Raw genomic sequence first — 22,876 nt, forward strand, 5'->3', positions numbered from 1 at the left:
TACTGACCCTGGTGCCAGGACTGAGCCACGCCCTTCACCACAGTGCTGCTGCTGCCGTTCAGCACGGCGATCACTCCCCACTCTGTCTTGGACGACTTCTTGGGCATCTCCTGACCCACTGTCTCCTGCACACACACACACACACACACACACACACACACACACACACACACACGTTATGTTCTTATTTGCTCAGCAGTTGTTCTAGGGCATTGCCTGTCCAACCGCCTGCTACTAGAACACATCCACACGTTACGTCATGTCTTTAACACACCCACACGTTACGTCATGTCTTCAACACAACCACACGTTACGTCATGTCCTTAACACACCCACACGTTACGTCATGTCCTTGACACACCCACACGTTACGTCATGTCCTTAACACACCCACACGTTACTTCGTGTCCTTGACACACCCACACGTTACGTCATGTCCTTGACACACCCACACGTTACGTCATGTCCTTGACACACCCACACGTTACGTCATGTCCTTAACACACCCACACGTTACGTCATGTCTTTAACACACCCACACGTTACCTCATGTCCTTAACACACCCACACGTTACGTCATGTCTTTAACACACCCACACGTTACGTCATGTCCTTAACACACCCACACGTTACGTCATGTCTTTAACACATCCACACGTTACGTCATGTCCTTAACACCCACACGTTACGTCATGTCTTTAACACATCCACACGTTACGTCGTGTCCTTAACACACCCACACGTTACGTCATGTCCTTAACACACCCACACGTTACGTCGTGTCCTTAACACACCCACACGTTACGTCACGTCTTTAACACACCCACACGTTACGTCGTGTCCTTAACACACCCACACGTTACGTCATGTCTTTAACACACCCACACGTTACGTCGTGTCCTTAACACACCCACACGTTACGTCATGTCTTTAACACATCCACATGTTACTTCGTGTCCTTAACACACCCACACGTTACGTCATGTCCTTAACACATCCACATGTTACGTCATGTCCATAACACACCCATACGTTACCTGATGTCCATAATACACCCACACATTACGGCATGACCTTAACAATCCCACACGTTACGTCATGTCTTTAACACATCCACATGTTACGTCGTGTCCTTAACACACCCACACATTACGTCATGTCCTTAACATACCCACACATTACGTCATGTCCTTCACACACCCACACAATACGTCATGTCCTTAACACACCCACACATTACGTCATGTTCTTAACACACCCACACGTTACGTCTTCGTGCGCCTTCCGAGTGGACGGAGTGATGCGTGATCGTGGAGTATGACATTACGTCATATCCTTAACACATCCATACGTTACGTCATGTTCTTAACACATCTACACGTTACGTTATGTCTTTAACATATCCCACACGTTACGTCATGTCTTTAACACATCCACACGTCACTTCATGTCTTTTACACACCCACACGTTACGTCATGTTCTCAACACACCCACACGTTATGTCATGTATTTAACACACCCACACGTTACGTCATGTTCTCAACACACCCACACGTTACGTCATGTTCTCAACACACCCACACGTTACGTCATGTTCTCAACACACCCACACGTTATGTGTTGTTCTCAACACACCCACACATTACGTCATGTTCTCAACACACCCACACGTTATGTCATGTATTTAACACACCCACACGTTACGTCATGTATTTAACACATCCACACGTTACGTCATGTTCTCAACACATCCACACGTTACGTCACAACCTCACAATGAGAAACCAGATTGTGACAACAACAATACATCACAATAAAGTACAACACCATACAAAGCAACGCAGCACAACACAGCAAAGCATAGCACAACGCAACACAACAGCACAGCACGGCACGGCACGGCACAACACAACAGTACAAAAATACAACATGTAAACAGTACAGGAAACAAACCACAACAACAACACAACAATACAACATGTAAACAGTACAGGAAACAAACCACAACAACAACACAACAGTACAACAATACAACATGTAAACAGCACAGGAAACAAACCACAACAACAACACAACAGTACAACAATACAACATGTAAACAGTACAGGAAACAAACCACAACAACAACACAACAGTACAACAATACAACATGTAAACAGTACAGGAAACAAACCACAACAACAACACAACAGTACAACAATACAGCATGTAAACAGTACAGGAAACAAACCAAAACAACAACACAACAGTACAACAATACAACATGTAAACAGTACAGGAAACAAACCACAACAACACAACACAACAATACAACAATACAACATGCAAACAGTACAGGAAACAAACCACAACAACACAACACAACAGTACAACAATACAACATGTAAACAGTACAGGAAACAAACCACAACAACAACACAACAGTACAACAATACAACATGTAAACAGTACAGGAAACAAACCACAACACAACACAACAGTACAACAATACAACATGTAAACAGTACAGGAAACAAACCACAACAACAACACAACAGTACAACAATACAACATGTAAACAGTACAGGAAACAAACCACAACAACAACACAACAATACAACATGTAAACAGTACAGGAAACAAACCACAACAACACAACACAACAGTACAACAATACAACATGTAAACAGTACAGGAAACAAACCAAAACAACAACACAACAGTACAACAATACAACATGCAAACAGTACATGAAACAAACCACAACAACAACACAACACAACAGTACAACAATACAACATGTAAACAATACAGGAAACAAACCACAACAACAACACAACACAACAGTACAACAATACAACATGTAAACAATACAGGAAACAAACCACAACAACAACACAACACAACAGTACAACAATACAACATGTAAACAGTACAGGAAACAAACCAAAAGAAAAACACAACAGTACAACAATACAACATGTAAACAATACAGGAAACAAACCACAACAACAACACAACACAACAGTACAACAATACAACATGTAAACAATACAGGAAACAAACCACAACAACAACACAACACAACAGTACAACAATACAACATGTAAACAGTACAGGAAACAAACCAAAACAACAACACAACAGTACAACAATACAACATGTAAACAATACAGGAAACAAACCACAACAACAACACAACACAACAGTACAACAATACAACATGTAAACAATACAGGAAACAAACCACAACAACAACACAACACAACAGTACAACAATACAACATGTAAACAGTACAGGAAACAAACCACAACAACACAATCAAAGAAAAGAAAAACTCACAAACCACAACAACACAATCAAAGAAAAGAAAAGAAAACTCACAAACCACAACCACAACACAATCAAAGAAAAGAAAAGAAAACTCACAAACCACAACCACAACACAATCAAAGAAAAGAAAAGAAAACTCACAAACCACAACAACACAATCAAAGAAAAGAAAACTCACAAACCACAACAACACAATCAAAGAAAAGAAAACTCACAAACCACAACAACACAATCAAAGAAAAGAAAACTCACAAACCACAACAACACAATCAAAGAAAAGAAAACTCACAAACCACAACAACAACACAATCAAAGAAAAGAAAAGAAAAGAAAAACTCACAAACCACAACAACAACACAATCAAAGAAAAGAAAAGAACAGGAAAACTCACAAAACGCACACAACCAGACAGAAGGAGAGGGCATATTGAGGGAATGAAAGAGAGAGAGAGAGACGGAGAAAGAGAGAGAGAGACAGAAAGGAGGAGGAAGAGAGAGAGACAGAGATGGGGGAGAGGAAGAGAAAGACAGAGGTGGGGAGAGAGCGAGGGGGGCAAAGAAAGAGAGAGAGACAGAGACGGAAGAAGAGAGGAAAAGAGAGGAGGAAGATAGAAAGAGAAAAAGAGACAGCGACGGAGAGGAAGAGAGAGAAAGAGAGGGGGAGACAGAAAGAGAGAAGGGGGTGGTCGAGAAATAGGGAGCAGTGAGACAGGTTATAACATATATAGATACACGCGCCCACACACACACACACACACACACACACACACACAGGCCCTGACCATGATGTCGGCCTTCAGCTGGTGAAGACTGATGTCCGAGCCGAGGTCAGGGATGTCGCGGACCTGTCCCATGCTGTACTGGGGGGAGGTGGGTTCTGGGAGGTCCGGGGCCGGGGAGTTCTCGTCCCTGCTGTAGCACTGCCACGGGAACCAGCTGTCACACGCCTCCTGCCTGGACACACAGCCACCCGGTTTTCACACAGCCACCCGGTTTTCACACAGCAACTCCATTTTCACACAGCCACCCACTTTTCACACAACCACCCGCTTTTAATTTGTCTGAGAACACAACCACCCCTTTTTCACTTTTCTGAGAAACATAATCAACTGACTTCCGGTTCCCTGAGACACAGAATCACCCGTTGTTGCCTGAGACACAGAATCAGCCGATGTTGGGACACAGAATCACCCGATGTTGCCTGAGACACAGAATCACCCGATGTTGCCTGGGACACAGAATCACCCGATGTTGGGACACAGAATCACCCGATGTTGCCTGGGACACAGAATCACCCGATTTCAAATGGTCTCCAACATAGATCTGGGCAATACATTCACCCGATTACAAGTTCTCTGGGCAATACATTCACCCGATTACAAGTTCTCTGGGCAATACATTCACCCGATTTCAAGTTCTCTGGCAAATATATTCAACCGATTTTAAGTTGTCTTGGAAATAACATTACCCGATTTTAAGTTATCTTAGAAATAACACTACCCGATTTTAAGTTGACTCATAAATATCATCACCCACCATGAAACGGTGTGACTGATTTCACTGAACCATGTGTGACTGATTTCCCTGAACCATGAAGTGGTGTGACTGATTTCCCTGAACCATGAAGTGGTGTGACTGATTTCCCTGAACCATGAAGTGGTGTGACTGATTTCCCTGAACCATGAAGTGGTGTGACTGATTTCAATAAACCATGAAGTGGTGTGACTGATTTCAATGAACCATAAAGTGGTGTGACTGATTTCAATGAACCATGAAGTGGTGTGACTGATTTCAATGAACCATGAAGTGGTGTGACTGATTTCCCTGAACCATGAAGTGGTGTGACTGATTTCAATAAACCATGAAGTGGTGTGACTGATTTCCCTGAACCATGAAGTGGTGTGACTGATTTCCCTGAACCATGAAGTGGTGTGACTGATTTCAATAAACCATGAAGTGGTGTGACTGATTTCAATGAACCATAAAGTGGTGTGACTGATTTCAATGAACCATGAAGTGGTGTGACTGATTTCCCTGAACCTTGAAGCTGGGCAACAGCCTCTTCACTGACGACCTGACTTACAGTCTAATCCTGACTGGACAACATCCTCTTCACTGACGACCTGACACAGTCTAATCCTGACTGGACAACAGCCTCTTCACTGACGACCTACAGACTCAGTCTAATCCTAACTGGACAACAGCCTCTTCACTGACGACCTACAGACTCAGTCTAATCCTGACTGGACAACAGCCTCTTCACTGACGACCTACAGACTCAGTCTAATCCTGACTGGACAACAGCCTCTTCACTGAGCAGCAGCAGTCAAGGGGTTAAAATCAAACAGTAGGGGTGCAGTGTTGTTGGTCAAACCACCACTGATGGGCGAAAAGCTTCACCTGTAGGACTGTAGTGAAGACATTGGACAGACGGTACTAGTTTTGATCGTGTTATAAATCTCTCTCTCTCTCTCTCTCTCTCTCTCTCTCTCTCTCTCTCTAAACCACACGACAAACCCCCCTCCCCCACCCTCCGCCACCCAACCACCACCATCACCACCCTCTCATCTACAGCCACACACCCACACACCTACCTCCATTTAGATATCACCCCACCATTTTTGTTAACTTCCGTACACCCAGAGTTAGTGAATGGCGTCATTGCTGGCCAGCAGCAGGTATATACCTGTAACGCCGGTGACTGATGTAGCGGATGTCAGCGGAGAGGCCGGGGGGGTAATCCATGCCAGAGTCCAAGAACACGGCGAAATGAGCCCGGCCCATCATGGGGCAGGTGGAGGACGACTGGAGGGACTTCACTGGGTATTGCCCCTGAATCTTCACCTGGTACCCCACGTCTGCCTGGCCCAGCTCCCAGTTCACCTACATACAGTCAGGGAACATAGTGTTTGGTGTAACCAGCTCCCAGTTCACCTACATACAGTCAGGGAACATAGTGTTTGGTGTAACCAGCTCCCAGTTCACCTACATACTGTCAGGGAACATAGTGTTTGGTGTAACCAGCTATCATGTCACCTACATACAGTCAGGGAACATAGTGTTTGGTGTAACCAGCTCCCATGTCACCTACATACAGTCAGGGAACATAGTGTTTGGTGTAACCAGCTCCCAGTTCACCTACATACAGTCAGGGAACATAGTGTTTGGTGTAACCAGCTCCCAGTTCACCTACATACAGTCAGGGAACATAGTGTTTGGTGTAACCAGCTCCCACTTCACCTACATACAGTCAGGGAACATAGTGTTTGGTGTAACCAGCTCCCATGTCACCTACATACAGTCAGGGAACATAGTGTTTGGTGTAACCAGCTCCCAGTTCACCTACATACAGTCAGGGAACATAGTGTTTGGTGTAACCAGCTCCCATGTCACCTACACACAGTCAGGGAACATAGTGTTTGGTGTAACCAGCTCTCATGTCACCTACATACAGTCAGGGAACATAGTGTTTGGTGTAACCAGCTCCCATGTCACCTACATACAGTCAGGGAACATAGTGTTTGGTGTAACCAGCTCCCATGTCACCTACATACAGTCAGGGAACATAGTGTTTGGTGTAACCAGCTATCATGTCACCTACATACAGTCAGGGAACATAGTGTTTGGTGTAACCAGCTTCCATGCCACCTACATACAGTCAGGGAACATAGTGTTTGGTGTAACCAGCTTCCATGCCACCTACATACAGTCAGGGAACATAGTGTTTGGTGTAACCAGCTATCATGTTACCTGGTCAGGGAACATAGTGTTTGGTTTAACCAGCTCCCAGTTCACCTACATAGTCAGGGAACATAGTGTTTGGTGTAACCAGCTCCCACTTCACCTACATACAGTCAGGGAACATAGTGTTTGGTGTAACCAGCTCCCATGTCACCTACATACAGTCAGGGAACATAGTGTTTGGTGTAACCAGCTCTCATGTCACCTACATACAATCAGGGAACATAGTTTTTGGTGTAACCAGCTTCCATGCCACCTACATACAATCAAGGAACACAAGTTTTGGTAAAGCTTGCTGAATGAATTCAGTCATTGACAATCGGGTATATTATATTGAACGCATGCAAGCATACACACACGCGCACTGACCTGTTTGAGTTGCGCCCCCTGGTTGAGGGTGACTGGCTGCATGGTGATGAAGATGGGTCTGTTGTTGGTCTCGTTGATGCTTCTGTAGGGATCGTTGCCAGAGATGTGGTGCAGCTGGCTGGACAGGGCCAGGCTGTAGAGGTAGGGCTTCAGCTCCAGCTTCGTCACCGGTCTGTCGCTCTGCACACCCACACAATGCAGTGCAGTAGAAGAGAACAGAAGAGAATAGATTAGAATGGAATGGAATAGAATTGAGGTAAGAGGAGGTGTAAGGTATCAGAAACAACAACAACAGCAACAACAACGACAACAAACACAAGGACAAATCAAGGGGTATCACTCTTCTGAAGTTGAGTGTCATCAGCATAGGAATGATGACTAACATTGTGGTGGTTGATAATTTCAGCGAGAGGAGCAGTGTACAGTGTGAAGAGCACTGGGCCTAAAACAGATCCCTATGGGACTCCATGTTCCATTTTAACGGGTTCAGATTGTAAATGATCAACAATGACAGACTGGAATCGATCAGTGAGATAAGATTTGAACCAGTTTAGAACAGTGTCGTTGATAACAAATGTAAAATGAAGACGTAAAAGAAGGATGAAATGGTCTATCGTGTTAAATGCGGCTGACAATTCGAGAAGAGTGAGAAGGGAAAATTTTCTTGAGTCGGACGCTAGCAGTAGATTATTCAGGATGTGGAGAAGAGTGGTTTCGGTGCTGTGATCATCGCGACAGGCAGACTGAAATGGGTGGATGAGATTGTTGAAACATAACTGTCAAACCGTCAGCTCTGCGTTAAAGTAAATCATATCAGTTCTAAGGTTATCTCTCTTGCATTTGGTGTCCCTCGGGGATCGGTTCTGGGACCTATTTTATTCACTTTATATACTCAGCCTTTGTCTGACATCATCAAAATGCATTCATTTGATTACCATAAGTATGCTGATGACACTGAGCTACAAAAAGCCGCTCCGCCATCTGACTTCAAAACAGTCATCAATGAGACGGAAGCCTGTGTGGCTGATGTAAAGGTGTGGATGGACAGAAACAAGCTTAAACTTAACGAAGAGAAAACCGAGCTCTTAACTGTAGGAGACCGAGCTCGTCTCAATGAAATAGAAAAGGGCCCAGTCACTCTCGGCACTTCTACAGTTACATTTCAAACATCAGCTAAATACCTAGGTGTACATATTGATCAGACCTTGACCATGGCTGACCACATTTCATCCCTGTGTCGCTCATGCAATTTTCATCTTCGCAGACTAGCCTTAGTCAAACCATACTTAACGGAGAAAAACATGGCTCAGTTGGTTTCCTCTTTTGTCCTGTCCAGACCAGATTACTGCAATTCTACCTTAGCAGGTTTACCATCTTCCTCTCTTATTAGACTACAGAAAGTACAGAACAATGCTGCACGACTTGTCCTAGCAAAAACGAAATTTGATCATGTCACACCTCTTTTTGCATCAGTTACACTGGCTTCCTATAAAGTCCCGCATCTACTATAAACTAGCGACACTTGCCTTCCGACATTTTGATGAATCTCTTCCCCCGTATCTCTCCTCTGTGCTGGAAACGTACGAACCATGTAAAACACTAAGATCCAGTTATAAACTGTTACTTAGAGTCCCAAGAACTAAAAATTTAAAATGTGCATGGAAAAGGTCTTTTAGGGCTCAAGTACCCAAAATTTGGAATTCTTTGCCATCGTCCCTCAGAAATGCTCCTGATCTCCAGACCTGAAAACGCACCTTTTCCGCAAATATTTCTGTACTCAACACGATGGATAGTCCAAAGTCTGGCTCGCCACATGGAGTTTTGGACATAAATGGAAGATTAGAAACTGGTCGATAGTTTTTCAAAATGTTTGCGTCAAGGTTGGATTTCTTCAGAAGAGGCCGGAAGATTGCAGTTTTTAAAGTGGATGGAAACGTTCCAGTGAGAAGGGATGAGTTGACAATATTGGTGATTGTGGGGAGAAGCTGTGAGACACACTGGGAAAAGACCGAGGCTGGTATAGGATCGAGTACACAGGATTTTATTGTCAGTTCTTTCAGGATTTCATGGACTTCTGTTTCAATCAATGGATTAAAGGAATGGAGAGGAGTGTCGCTGAATTGAGGATCAGGATGAGCAGGTTGGAAAGACATTTGGTCTAAGATGGTGCGACTATTTTGGATTTTGTCGAAAAAGAAAGAGGAGAAGACACTGGGGAGTTCAGATAAAGTGTAGGCAGAAGGAAGAGGAGTCCTTTTTGCAGTACCAGGAAGATTTGACATGATAGAATAAAGAGATTTGGTGGATGTGGCATCGAGAACTTGAGAAGAAAAGAAGTTTGTCTTTGCTGATGAGATCATATGTTTGACTTTATTTGTTTTCGGAATATTTGATTGTGGACTTTCAATTTTGTTGATCACCATCGTCTTTCTAATTGGCGGCGTTTGCATTTTGCAAATCGAATGTCTTGTGTGTACCATGGAGCGGAAGGTCTGTCAGGGAGCATGCGGGTAGTGGGGGGTGCATGTTCATCCAGCAGTTGAGAGAGGACAGTGTTGTAATGTGTAGAGACGTCGGTACGAGAAGAAAAAGTGTTAATGTTGATGGATTTCAGGTTGCGACGAGTAACGGATTTTTTGGTTCTGGTAGATTTTGAAATATTAAGCGAGAATATGACAGCAGAATGGTCGGAAGAAAGTTTGTCAGTTACAGTCACGGACACAATCATGGCACCTTCCTTCCTTCCTTCCTTCCGTTGAGTGATCACAGTCAAGACCTGACTATTCTATCACTGAATAAAAGGGGGTCTGCGGAAGATACATTTAGGTCTACATAGGTTTCTTTAAAAAAAAAAAGAAAAAAAAAAGGTATATTCTGGTATTTATATCCTGGAGACCATCGACACAAAGGTGTCGACTGAACTGGTCTCCACAGCTCTCTGGGGCAAGGCGTTCCACTCCCGGATGGTACGTGGGAGGAAACCAGCCTGCCTGTATCCAGTTTTGCAGAAGAGTTGCTTCCAGCTACTCAGTGTGGGTGCGTCGCTGTCGTGGTGGTGGTGGTACCAGTTTTTCTTCCAGTGAATCCATGCTTACATAATTATGTTTGATTTCATAGCATGGTCAGTCTGGCTGTTTGGCGGCGTTGTTGCAGGGAGGGCCATCCAAGGTCTTGTAGCATTGCTGATACACTCGAGGTGTTCCGGTAGCGTCTCAGCACAAATCTGGCTGCTCGTCTCTGGACCGCCTCGAGGAGATCAATGTCCTGTTGTTGGTAGGGATCCCAGACTGATGATGAATACTCCAGGATGAGGCGGAGAAACGCCTTGTACGCTAGTTCCCTGATGGTCTGGGAACTAATTTTCAGGTTCCTCCTCAAAAAGCCTAAGGTCTTGTTTGCTTTGGAGCAGATGTTCTGAATGTGCTTTCTCCAGCTCAGGTCTTTCTTTATCGTGACTCCTAGATATTGAATGGAGTCTACCCTCTGTAGTGTTTGTCTGTGGAGCGTATATTGATGCTCTTTTGGGTTCCTGCTTTTTGTCACGATCAAGGTGTTGCATTTGCCACGATGGAAAACCATGTCCCAGCTCTTCTCCCACTCAGCGAGTTTGCTGAGGTCTTGTTGTAGCTGGGCTTGGTCCTGGGGTGCTGCTATTACTTTGTAAATTGCAGTGTCGTCTGCAAACAGCCTTGCTTTCGATGATAAGTTCTCAGGCAGGTCGTTAATATACACTAGGAAGAGGCACGGTTCCAGCACTGATCCTTGGGGTACTCCGGAACGCACATCTGTGTAACTGGAGCTGGCTCCATTCACTACCACTGCTTGCCTCCGGTTTCTGAGGAAATCCGAGATCCACTCTTTGGTGTGTCCGCGAACTCCGTAGTGATGGAGTTTATGCAGGAGTAGGCTGTGGCTGACTTTGTCAAACGCCTTAGCAAAGTCCATGATAAGGACGTTTGTCCTCAGAGTCACGTGCGATAAGCCAGTCCAATATATGGCCAGATCTGTGTGTTGGTTCTGTGACGAGCTGAGATAGAGAATGATTGGACAGAGATTGACATAGGCGTCTGACATCAGTGGAGGTTTGGTTGTCGAAATGAAAATTGAAATCTCCGAGGATGCTAAGTTTGCCAGAACGAAAGTTGTAGTAATCAAGTAGTGTTCGGAACTCATCGTGAAACAGAGAAGGCGCTAGGTTATTTTTACGACTAGGAGGAAGACGATAGAGACAACAGAAGATGATTGAGTGACCGGGAACATTGAGAGTGACTTCGAGCATTTCAAAAGTATCATGTAGAAAGGCATGGTTATGGGAGAAGAAAGGGAGGACTCCAAGATGTCTCTATAGACGGTGGCGATGCCACCTCCACGAGACAGTCGAGGAAGTAACTTCGTTTTGTATCCAGGGGGCGTCAGGTGTTTCAGTTCGGGTTCGTGACCTTGTGACTTTAACCAGGTTTCGGTAAGATATCAAAGTTATTTTTAAAAAATATAATCAGAAATTATAGTCAGTCTTTTGATCAGGGCAGACAGATTGAGCATTGAACAGACAGGCATGAAAGGGATCAGAGGTAAGGAGAGAGGAATCTAATGGTGAAGCAGGTGAGTCAGGCAGACAGACAGTGGAGGAAGACGATGGTGACTGAGCAGTGGAGGACAATGGGAAGGAAGAAAAAGGTCCGGGAGTTGAGACAGGTGTGACAGGAGTAGGAAGCGGAGCAGAGGCTATCACGGGGGATACATTACAGTTTGGAATATTGTCATCAGAGGGGACAATATCACGGGAAGTAAAAATGTTAGCAGGAACACGTGTGTTGAGGTTGGAAGCAACACAAACAGCGCCGCATAAAGTGGATGTGTCAGCACACACAGGTAACAAAGTACTGTCAGTAGTGCTGACGTTACATCCAGCGGGAACAACGTCAGAGGATATGCCAGACAGGTCAGCAGATGTGACGTTGTCAGTGATAGTGACAGCAATAGCAGGGCTGACATCGGAGACAGGAGGACGGTCAGCAGTGCAGGGGACAACAACAATAACAACAACGCCAACAACGATAGCAACAACAACAACAACGACAACGACAACAACAACAGCAACAACGATGACAACAACAGCAACAACGACAACAACAGCAACGACAACAACAACAACGACAACAACAGCAACGACAACAACAACAACGACAACAACAGCAACGACAACAAGGACAGCAACAACGACAACAACAACAACGACAAAAACAACGACAACAGCAACGACAACAACGACAGCAACAACAGTGATCAGTCTGATTATCAGCAGTCATCCTCCCCTCCCATTATCAGCAGTCATCCTCCCCTCCCATTATCAGCAGTCATCCTCCCCTCCCATTATCAGCAGTCATCCTCCCCTCCCATTATCCCCACATTATCAGCAGTCATCCTCCCCTCCCATTATCAGCAGTCATCCTCCCCTCCCATTATCAGCAGTCATCCTCCCCTCCCATTATCCCCACATTATCAGCAGTCATCCTCCCCTCCTCCACCACATTATCAGCAGTCATCCTCCCCAGCACCACATTATCAGCAGTCATCCTCCCCTCCTCCACCACATTATCAGCAGTCATCCTCCCCAGCACCACATTATCAGCAGTCATCCTCCCCTCCACCACATTATCAGGAGTCATCCTCCCCTCCACCACATTATCAGCAGTCATCCTCCCCTCCTCCACCACATTATCAGCAGTCATCCTCCCCTCCTCCACCACATTATCAGGAGTCATCCTCCCCTCCACCACATTATCAGCAGTCATCCTCCCCTCCTCCACCACATCATCAGCAGTCATCCTCCCCTCCTCCACCACATTATCAGCAGTAATCCTCCCCTCCCCAACACCACATTATCAGCAGTCATCCTCCCCAGCACCACATTATCAGCAGTCATCCTCCCCTCCCCAGCACCACATTATCAGCAGTCATCCTCCCCTCCCCAGCACCACATTATCAGCAGTCATCCTCCCCTCCCCAGCACCACATTATCAGCAGTCATCCTCCCCTCCCCAGAACCACATTATCAGCAGTCATCGTCCCCAGCACCACATTATCAGCAGTCATCCTCCCCTCCCCAACACCACATTATCAGCAGTCATCCTCCCCTCCTCAGCACATTATCAGCAGTCATCCTCCCCAACACCACATTATCAGCAGTCGTCCTCCCCTCCCCAACACCACATTATCAGCAGTCATCCTCCCCTCCCCAGCACCACATTATCAGCAGTCACCCTCCCCAGCACCACATTATCAGCAGTCATCCTCCCCTCCCCAACACCACATTATCAGCAGTCATCCTCCCCTCCTCAGCACATTATCAGCAGTCATCCTCCCCTCCCCAACACCACATTATCAGCAGTCGTCCTCCCCTCCCCAACACCACATTATCAGCAGTCATCCTTCCCTCCCCAGCACCACATTATCAGCAGTCATCCTCCCCAGCACCACATTATCAGCAGTCATCCTCCCCTCCCCAACACCACATTATCAGCAGCCATCCTCCCCTCCTCAGCACATTATCAGCAGTCATCCTCCCCAACACCACATTATCAGCAGTCGTCCTCCCCTCCCCAACACCACATTATCAGCAGTCGTCCTCCCCTCCCCAACACCACATTATCAGCAGTCATCCTCCCCTCCCCAGCACCACATTATCAGCAGTCATCCTCCCCTCCCCAACACCACATTATCAGCAGTCATCCTCCCCTCCCCAGCACCACATTATCAGCAGTCATCCTCCCCAGCACCACATTATCAGCAGTCATCCTCCCCTCCCCAGCACCACATTATCAGCAGTCATCCTCCCCAGCACCACATCATCAGCAGTCATCCTCCCCAGCACCACATCATCAGCAGTCATCCTCCCCTCCTCAGCACATTATCAGCAGTCATCCTCCCCTCCGCAGCACCACATTATCAGCAGTCATCCTCCCCTCCCCAGCACCACATCATCAGCAGTCATCCTCCCCTCCTCAGCACATTATCAGCAGTCATCCTCCCCTCCCCAACACCACATTATCAGCAGTCATCCTCCCCTCCCCAGCACCACATCATCAGCAGTCATCCTCCCCTCCCCAGCACCACATCATCAGCAGTCATCCTCCCCTCCTCAGCACATTATCAGCAGTCATCCTCCCCTCCCCAGCACCACATTATCAGCAGTCATCCTTCCCAGCACCACATTATCAGCAGTCATCCTCCCCTCCTCAGCACATTATCAGCAGTCATCCTCCCCTCCCCAACACCACATTATCAGCAGTCATCCTCCCCTCCCCAGCACCACATTATCAGCAGTCATCCTCCCCTCCCTAGCACCACATTATCAGCAGTCATCCTCCCCTCCCCAGCACCACATTATCAGCAGTCATCCTCCCCTCCCCAGCACCACATTATCAGCAGTCATCCTCCCCAGCACCACATTATCAGCAGTCATCCTCCCATCCTCCGCCACATTATCAGCAGTCATCCTCCCCAGCACCACATTATCAGCAGTCATCCTCCCCTCCCCAGCACCACATTATCAGCAGTCATCCTCCCCTCCCCAGCACCACATTATCAGCAGTCATCCTCCCCTCCTCAGCACCACCACACAGCCCCACTCACGCTGACAGAGGGAGCGATCCTGGCCGTCACGCGGTTCTTCAGAAGGTCCATGGCCACTGTGGCCTCTCCAGAGGGCTGCGCGGTCAGCAGGGATTCGAACAAGCTACCCGTCTGGATCAGGTACCCGTCCACTGACATCTTGCCTGTCGCCGCGGCCACCAGCCTGCAGATAGAGAACATGTCGCAGTGACAGAGGTTCAGGGTTCGATCCTCAGTTATGTCTGGGTAAGCAGCATCGGTATGAAGTCGTGCTGCTTGTTGTTTTTATCTTGAAGCAGGAGAGGAGGGTGGCAGAATGGTCAAGACGCTGGTCTGCTAACAAAGTGTCCGTGAGGGTATGGCTTCCATTCCCGCTCTCGCCCTTTCTCCAAACTTTTACTGGGAGATCAAACTGAACGTCTAGTCATTCGGATGACACGAGGTCCCGTGTGCAGCACGCACTTGGTGCACTGAAAACGAACCCATGGCAACAAAGGTGTAGTCCTGTGACAAAATTCTGTAGAATAAATCCACGCTGATAGGCACACAACTATATCTGACAAAATTCTGTAGAATAAATCCACGCTGACAGGAACACAACTATATCTGCATGTACTCACGGTCTGACCAGCGCGTTGGGTTCTGCTGCTGTCAGGCACCTGCTTAGCAAATGGGGCGTAGCGCATATGGATTTGTCCAAATGCAGTGACGCCTCCTTCAGAAACAAACTAAATAGAAAAAGAAAATGTTGCGCTTGTTTTGATTGGTCGTGGTTCCTTTTTATCAACACACACACACACACACACACACACACACGCACACACACACACACCTCGCCGTGAAAGAGATAGGTCAGTAGACTGAGAGTCCTGACTGGAAGCAAGAACTGCAAGGTTTGATTTACGTGAAGAATTCCAGAGGCAATAATCCGACACGCACGCGCGCAAAGGTGCACACACACACACACACACACACACACACACATACACACACCACCTCGCCGCCTCCCTCCTAACACATCCACATGCAGCCGTGCCCACCTTGGTTGCAGGGCGATGTGAGCCTCCAGCTTGACAGGGGGCAGGCCGTTCCTGACGCTCCTGTACACACTGCTGTGCACCTGGGCTGATGCCGAGCCGTTGACCTTGATGCTGAAAGTGACCCCCATCTGCAGGCTGACCGGGAAGCCGCTCTCTGTGGGCATCTGCATGTGGAACTCGTGACAGATGCCGGCACTTTCCAGACTGAGGGGCAGGCCGGCCTTGACCCGGCTCTCCTTGATGTCCGCCACGATGAAAGCTGCCAAGGGCGTTAGGTTAAAGGTTAAAGGTCCTGCAGCCTTTCAAGGCCGTGGGTCAGGGCAAGGCGAGGTGGAGCAGTATCTCTTTCCAGATGGTGTGGACATGAACGTCATCACATGTGCGTGTTCACACTCACACACGCACTCACAGCACACGTACACTTTCCTTTTCTCGTATGAAATCACTTTTGTGAAAAGACGAAAAATAAATTACCAACACACACACACACACACACACACACACACACACACACACACGCGCGCGCGCGCGCGCGAACATTGATAAAATGACAATACAACGGTGATGCTGATTACGTTGACGATGACAATGACCGCCACGACAACTCTGACGATAAGGACGATAACTAATGATGATATAATGATGACTGATGATGATATAACAATGATGACTGGTGATGACATAATCCTGACGACTGATGATATGACCATAATGACTGATGATAAAATCATCATAATGACAAGGACTACTCACGCTGCTGCCTGTCCAGGTTCTGCAGGATGTGGGTCAGTGTGTAGATCCTCACCACCCTGTTCATGATCTGCAGGTCAGCAAACGCCTTCACGCTGGGGATGTCACGGGCCTGCACTTTGAGCTGGGGACCAGAATCATCACCTGGTCTTTCATCTGTCTGTCTGTCCGCCTTTCTGTCTGTCTGTCTGTCTGTCCGCCTTTCTGTCTGTCTGTCCGCCTTTCTGTCTGTCTGTCTGTCCGCCTTTCCGTCTGTCTGTCTGTCTGTCTGTCCGCCTTTCTGTCTGTCTGTCCGCCTTTCTGTCTGTCTGTCTGTCCGCCTTTCTGTCTGTCTGTCCACCTTTCTGTCTGTCTGTCTGTCTATATGCCCACCTATCTGTCCGCCTTTCTGTCTGTCTGTCGGTCTGACTGTCTGTCTGTCTGTCTGTCTGTCAATCTGCCTGTCTGTCTGTCTATCTGCCCACCTGTCTGTCCGCCTTTCTGTCTGTCTGTCGGTCTGTCTGTCTATATGCCCACCTGTCTGTCCATCTGTCTGTCTCTCTGTCTGTCGGTCGGTCTGCCTGTCTGTCTGTCTATATGCCCACCTGTCTGTCCGTCTGCCTGTCTGTCCGCCTTTCAGTCTGTCTGTCTGTCCGCCTGTCTGTTTCTCTGTCACTTTTTCTCTTCTTTCCTTACAGCTCTATGTATCTATCCGTCCGCACGTAAGTCCATTTAGTAGTCAGTCAGTCTGTCCGTCTGTCTGACTCGCTTCTCTTCCTGCCTCTCTCTGTCTCTGTCTCTCCGTCACTGTCTGTCTGTCTGCCTGTCTGTCTGTCTGTCTCTCTATGTCTCACACACACACACACACACACACACACACACACACACACACACACACACACACACACACACCCAAACAAACAAACAACAGCACTATCTCGCTCTCACCTGTTCGAAGATTCTCTGGATCTTCTGGTCCTGCTCGGATACGTCTCTCTTGGGCCTTTGGAGGAGGTCCATCAGGGAGTTGCCCTTGGTCAGGAAGCCTCTGGGGCCCATCATGCTCCTCAGGATTTTCTGCAGACCTTCTGTCACCACCGTAACCTGTGACACGGCACACTTTCACTTTCACTTTCACTTTCAAAGAGGCATCAGCGAGTGCGGACAGACCGAGACATCCTGTCTGCCGTAAACCTATCTGCCGCAAAATGAGACAGCAGATGCCTGACCATGGCATAAACCAGATGGCGCTCATCTGACGTTGTGACAGACAATGGTCAGGCCTAGCTGTCCTAGGTTTGTGTGACAGACAGTGGTCAGGCCTAGCTGTCCTAGGTTTGTGTGACAGACAGTGGTCAGGCCTAGCTGTCCTAGGTTTGTGTGACAGACAATGGTCAGGCCTAGCTGTCCTAGGTTTGTGTGACAGACAGTGGTCAGGCCTAGCTGTCCTAGGTTTGTGTGACAGACAATGGTCAGGCCTAGCTGTCCTAGGTTTGTGTGACAGACAGTGGTCAGGCCTAGCTGTCCTAGGTTTGTGTGACAGACAGTGGTCAGGCCTAGCTGTCCTAGGTTTGTGTGACAGACAGTGGTCAGGCCTAGCTGTCCTAGGTTTGTGTGACAGACAGTGGTCAGGCCTAGCTGTCCTAGGTTTGTGTGACAGACAGTGGTCAGGCCTAGCTGTCCTAGGTTTGTGTGACAGACAATGGTCAGGCCTAGCTGTCCTAGGTTTGTGTGACAGACAGTGGTCAGGCCTAGCTGTCCTAGGTTTGTGTGACAGACAGTGGTCAGGCCTAGCTGTCCTAGGTTTGTGTGACAGACAGTGGTCAGGCCTAGCTGTCCTAGGTTTGTGTGACAGACAGTGGTCAGGCCTAGCTGTCCTAGGTTTGTGTGACAGATGGTCTTGAACAGACTTGGCTATGCCAGTCTGATTGTAAGAGTATGACTGCGTTCGTAAGAGGAACAGGGTAATTTTGTCAAATCTGATTACAAAAGGAGACAAAAGCGATCTGTGCTGACTGAAAGTCCCCTGCTATCACTACCTATGAATCTTATTTTCCAGTCCTGTAACGCTTCTATAAACACCCGGTCCTGTAACCCCTCTATAAACACCCAGTCCTGTAACCCTCTATAAACATCCAGTCCTGTAACGCTTCTATAAACACCCAGTCCTGTAACCCTCTATAAACACCCAGTCCTGTAACATCCAGTCCTGTAACCACTCTATAAACACCCGGTCCTGTAACCCCTCTATAAACACCCAGTCCTGTAACCCCTCTATAAACGTCCCTCTATAAACACCCAGTCCTGTAACCTCTCTATAAACACCCAGTCCTGTAACCCCTCTATAAACATCCAGTCCTGTAACCCCTCTATAAACATCCCTCTATAAACACCCAGTCCTGTAACCTCTCTATAAACACCCAGTCCTGTAACCTTTATAAACATCCAGTCCTGTAACCACTCTATAAACATCCCTCTATAAACACCCAGTCCTGTAACCTCTCTATAAACACCCAGTCCTGTAACCTTTATAAACATCCAGTCCTGTAACCACTCTATAAACACCCAGTCATGTAACCCCTCTATAAACACCCAGTCCTGTAACCCCTCTATAAACACCCAGTCCTGTAACCTCTCTATAAACACCCAGTCCTGTAACCTCTCTATAAACATCCCTCTATAAACACCCAGTCCTGTAACCCCTCTATAAACATCCCTCTATAAACACCCAGTCCTGTAACCTCTCTATAAATACCCAGTCCTGTAATCCGTCTATAAACATCCCACTATAAACACCCAGTCCTGTAACCCCTCTCTAAACATCCAGTCCTGTAATCTATATAAACACCCAGTCCTAAAACCCCTCTAAAAACACCCAGTCCTGTAATCTATATAAACACCCAGTCCTGTAACCCCTCTATAACGATGGCGTCTCCCGTCGGTCCGACGGATGAGTAGGCAGGCAGACTTATCTGTCGGTGTGTTTCCTCATATGGAAGAAGAGGCCGATTCTGGATGCGTAGCACTTCCCACAGGTGTTGCAAGGAAAAACGTCTCCAGGAGTTGAGCCCTGCTTCCTTCGCTCACGCTTCTCCTTAATGGCCAGAGTTCTCTTGTTTTCAAACGATTTTATGCCACTAGAGCACAGCATCCTCCAGCGACAGGGGTCAAGGGCATCAGTTTCCCAGGAAGCGATGTCTATGTCACAGGCTTTGAGGTTTGTCTTCAAGGTGTCCTTGAAGCGCTTGCAGGGTCTTCCAAGTTCACGGTGGCCTTCCTTCAGCTGGCCATACAAAAGCATCTTTGGGATCCTGCTGTATGTCATGCGGACAACGTGTCCTGACCAGCGTAGCTGACACTGGATCAGCAGGCTTTCGATGCTGGGCAGGCCGCTCCTCTAGGACGTGCAGGTTGGAGACCCTGTCCTTCCACTTTATGCCGAGGATCTTTCGTAGGCATCTCTGGTGAAACTGCTCAAGTTGTTGAATTTGACGGCGATACGTCGTCTATGTTTCACAGCAGTACAACAAGGTGGTCAGCACAACAGCTCTGTAGGTTTTGATTTTGGTGCTGAGCCTGAGGCCTTTGTTATTCCACAGCCTGTTGTTGAGTCTGCCAAAGGCGGAGTGGCCTTGGCGATGCGCAGCGTCACTTCTGCATCAAGGGCTCCGTTGCTGCAATAGGGTGCCGCCCAGGTAGCAAAACTTGTCGACTGACTTGATCTCTGTGTCATCGATCTTGATTGCAGGTGGGAGGGGGGCGAGGCTCTGACGTTCTGTGAGCTAGCTGGTTGGTACATGGACTCGGTCTTGCTGAGGCTGATGGTGAGTCCAAAGCGCCTGCGGGATGTTGAGAACCTGTCCATAATGAACTGCATGTGTGTGTGCAGCAAGCGCGCAGTCATCACGAAGAGGCACTATCTCAGCAGTGCCTCAAACGCCCTGGACCTGGCATGCAGTCGCCGCAAGTTGAAAAGTTTGCCATCTGAGTGAAACTGAATGTAGATGCCCCGGTCACAGTCTTGGAAGGCGTCAATCAGCATGGCAGAGAAGAGAATGGAGAACAGTGTGGGTGCCAGGACGCAGCCCTGCTTCACTCCATTTACCACAGGGAACCGATCCGACATGTCCGTATTTTCCTGTACTCTCGCCTGCATGCCATCGTGGAATGACGCAATCAGCTGGATTAGGCTCTCTGGGCAGCCGAACTTTAGGAGGATCTTCCACAGACCACGGCGATTCACCGTGTCGAAGGCCTTAGTCAGATCTACAAAGACCATGTAGAGCTCCTTGTTCTGCTCACGACACTTCTCTTGCATCTGGCGGATGGCAAACACCATGTCACATGTTCCCCTGCCTGAGCGGAAGCCGCACTGTGCTTCAGGGATGACTGTGTTGGAGACATGGTCAACCAGTTTGTTCAGTATGATGCGGGTGAAGATCTTGCCGGCGATGCAGAGGAGAGAGATTTCACGGTGGTTGTCGCATGATGTTTTGTCTCCCTTCCGTGTGTAAATGTGGACAATTGAAGCATCTTTGAAATCCTGGGTGACCTCCCCTCTCTCCTAGATAGACTGAAACAGGGCGGTCAGCTTGTCTGTCAGCACCTCGCCTCCATACTTGTAGATGTCAGCCTGGATTCCATCTGCTCCTGGTGCTTTTCCTGACGTTGTCAGCTTCAGGGCCTTCCAAGTCTTGGCCTTGGTGGGAGGGGCAGCTAGCGAGTCACTGACTGGAAGCTGTGGGAGGGCTGCAATTACCTCGTCAGATACGGACAAGTCCCTATTGAGGAGGGTGTTGATGTGCTCTGCCAAGCGGGCAAGGATGTCTTTCATGTCTGCCAGGAGGGTGGTCTGGTCCAAGGCTCGGACAGGGGTTGATCCTGTGACTCTCGGCCCATACACAGTTCGGAGACCATCAGGGAAGGTCTTCATGTCGTGAGCATCAGCAGCGGACTGAAGCTCTTCGGACTTTCTCTCCCACCAGGTGTTCTTCATCTCACGCAGCATCTTCTGTACGAGTTGCTTGGTTTGCAAGATCTGGTTCTCCTTCCTCTGGCAGTCTTTATCGGAAATGTGATCCTGATGCCGTATATGCAGTGTGTTCAGGAGCTTGGAGATTCCAGTCGTTCTCGTCAAACCAGTCTTTGTCGCTCCTCTGTACAAAGCCGAGTGTGTCAGTTGCTGCTGTGTACACAGCATCTCTAAAGGTGCTCCATACCTCTTCTACATCAGTCGATGCAGGAATTTGTTGGAGAGCTGCATGGATTTGCTGCTGCAGCACGTCCTTGGTGATAGGGAGGCGGTGGATGTTCAGCTTCCTAGGGGGTTTCTGCCTGGCTGGTTGGAGCTTGCATGCAAGTCTGATGTTCATCTTGCTGCGTACCAGGCGATGGTCCGACCAACAGGCTGCTCCTCTCATGCAATTGAAACATCACCTCTGTCCCTCTGCCGGACAATCACATAGTCCAGCATGTGCCATTGCTTGGAGCGGGGGTGCATCCATGTGTTCTTGTACTTGTCCGCTTGTTGAAAGAGGGTGTTGGTGATGGTCAGTCCATGCTGCGCGCAGAGCGAGAGCAAAAGCAGTCCGTTGGAGTTGTACTTGCCAGTGCCGTGCTGTCCTCGGACTTTTGGCCACGAGGAGAAGTCCACGCCGACGCGGGCATTGAAATCCCCAAGGATGATCAGCCTGTCCTTTCTGTCTACCGCTGAAATGGTGCAGCTGAGCTCCTCGTAGGAAGCTTCTTTGATGTCATCAGGGTTGGTCATCGTCAGGGCATAGCAGCTGATGACTGTGGAGAAGCGATCCTTGGACAGATTCAGACGCAGGGTCATCAGCCTATCGTTTATCCCACGTGGAAGGCTGTCAAGCTGTCGTGCAAGTTTGGTTCGTACGGCACGCCTGAGGTTCTTGGTGTGCCATCTGGCTACCCAATGCAGTAGAAGGTGTAGCCCCCTCCAACTTCCTCCAGCTGGGTTTTACCGGCAAACCTTCGCTCAGGGCTGCTATGTCCACCTGGTAGCGATCAAGCATTCTAGCAACGAGTGCTGTGCGTCTTTCTGGTCTGT

General features: G+C 48.0%; 1 protein-coding gene across 1 annotated transcript in view; it reads right to left on the reverse strand.

The window, feature by feature from the left end:
- Positions 1-22,876, reverse strand: part of LOC143293109 (uncharacterized) — a 109,792-nt gene that overhangs the window by 27,844 nt on the left and 59,072 nt on the right. The window contains exons 16-23 of the mRNA XM_076604017.1: positions 17,755-17,910; positions 16,831-16,951; positions 16,078-16,336; positions 15,059-15,221; positions 7,424-7,603; positions 6,000-6,196; positions 4,096-4,267; positions 4-125 (exon numbers count right to left, since the gene is read on the reverse strand). Coding sequence (XP_076460132.1) covers positions 4-125; positions 4,096-4,267; positions 6,000-6,196; positions 7,424-7,603; positions 15,059-15,221; positions 16,078-16,336; positions 16,831-16,951; positions 17,755-17,910 — 1,370 coding nt within the window. The remainder of the gene's footprint in view (positions 1-3; positions 126-4,095; positions 4,268-5,999; positions 6,197-7,423; positions 7,604-15,058; positions 15,222-16,077; positions 16,337-16,830; positions 16,952-17,754; positions 17,911-22,876) is intronic.

Source organism: Babylonia areolata, chromosome 18, assembly GCF_041734735.1.
Source record: "Babylonia areolata isolate BAREFJ2019XMU chromosome 18, ASM4173473v1, whole genome shotgun sequence".
NCBI classification, from domain to species: Eukaryota; Metazoa; Mollusca; class Gastropoda; order Neogastropoda; family Buccinidae; genus Babylonia; species Babylonia areolata.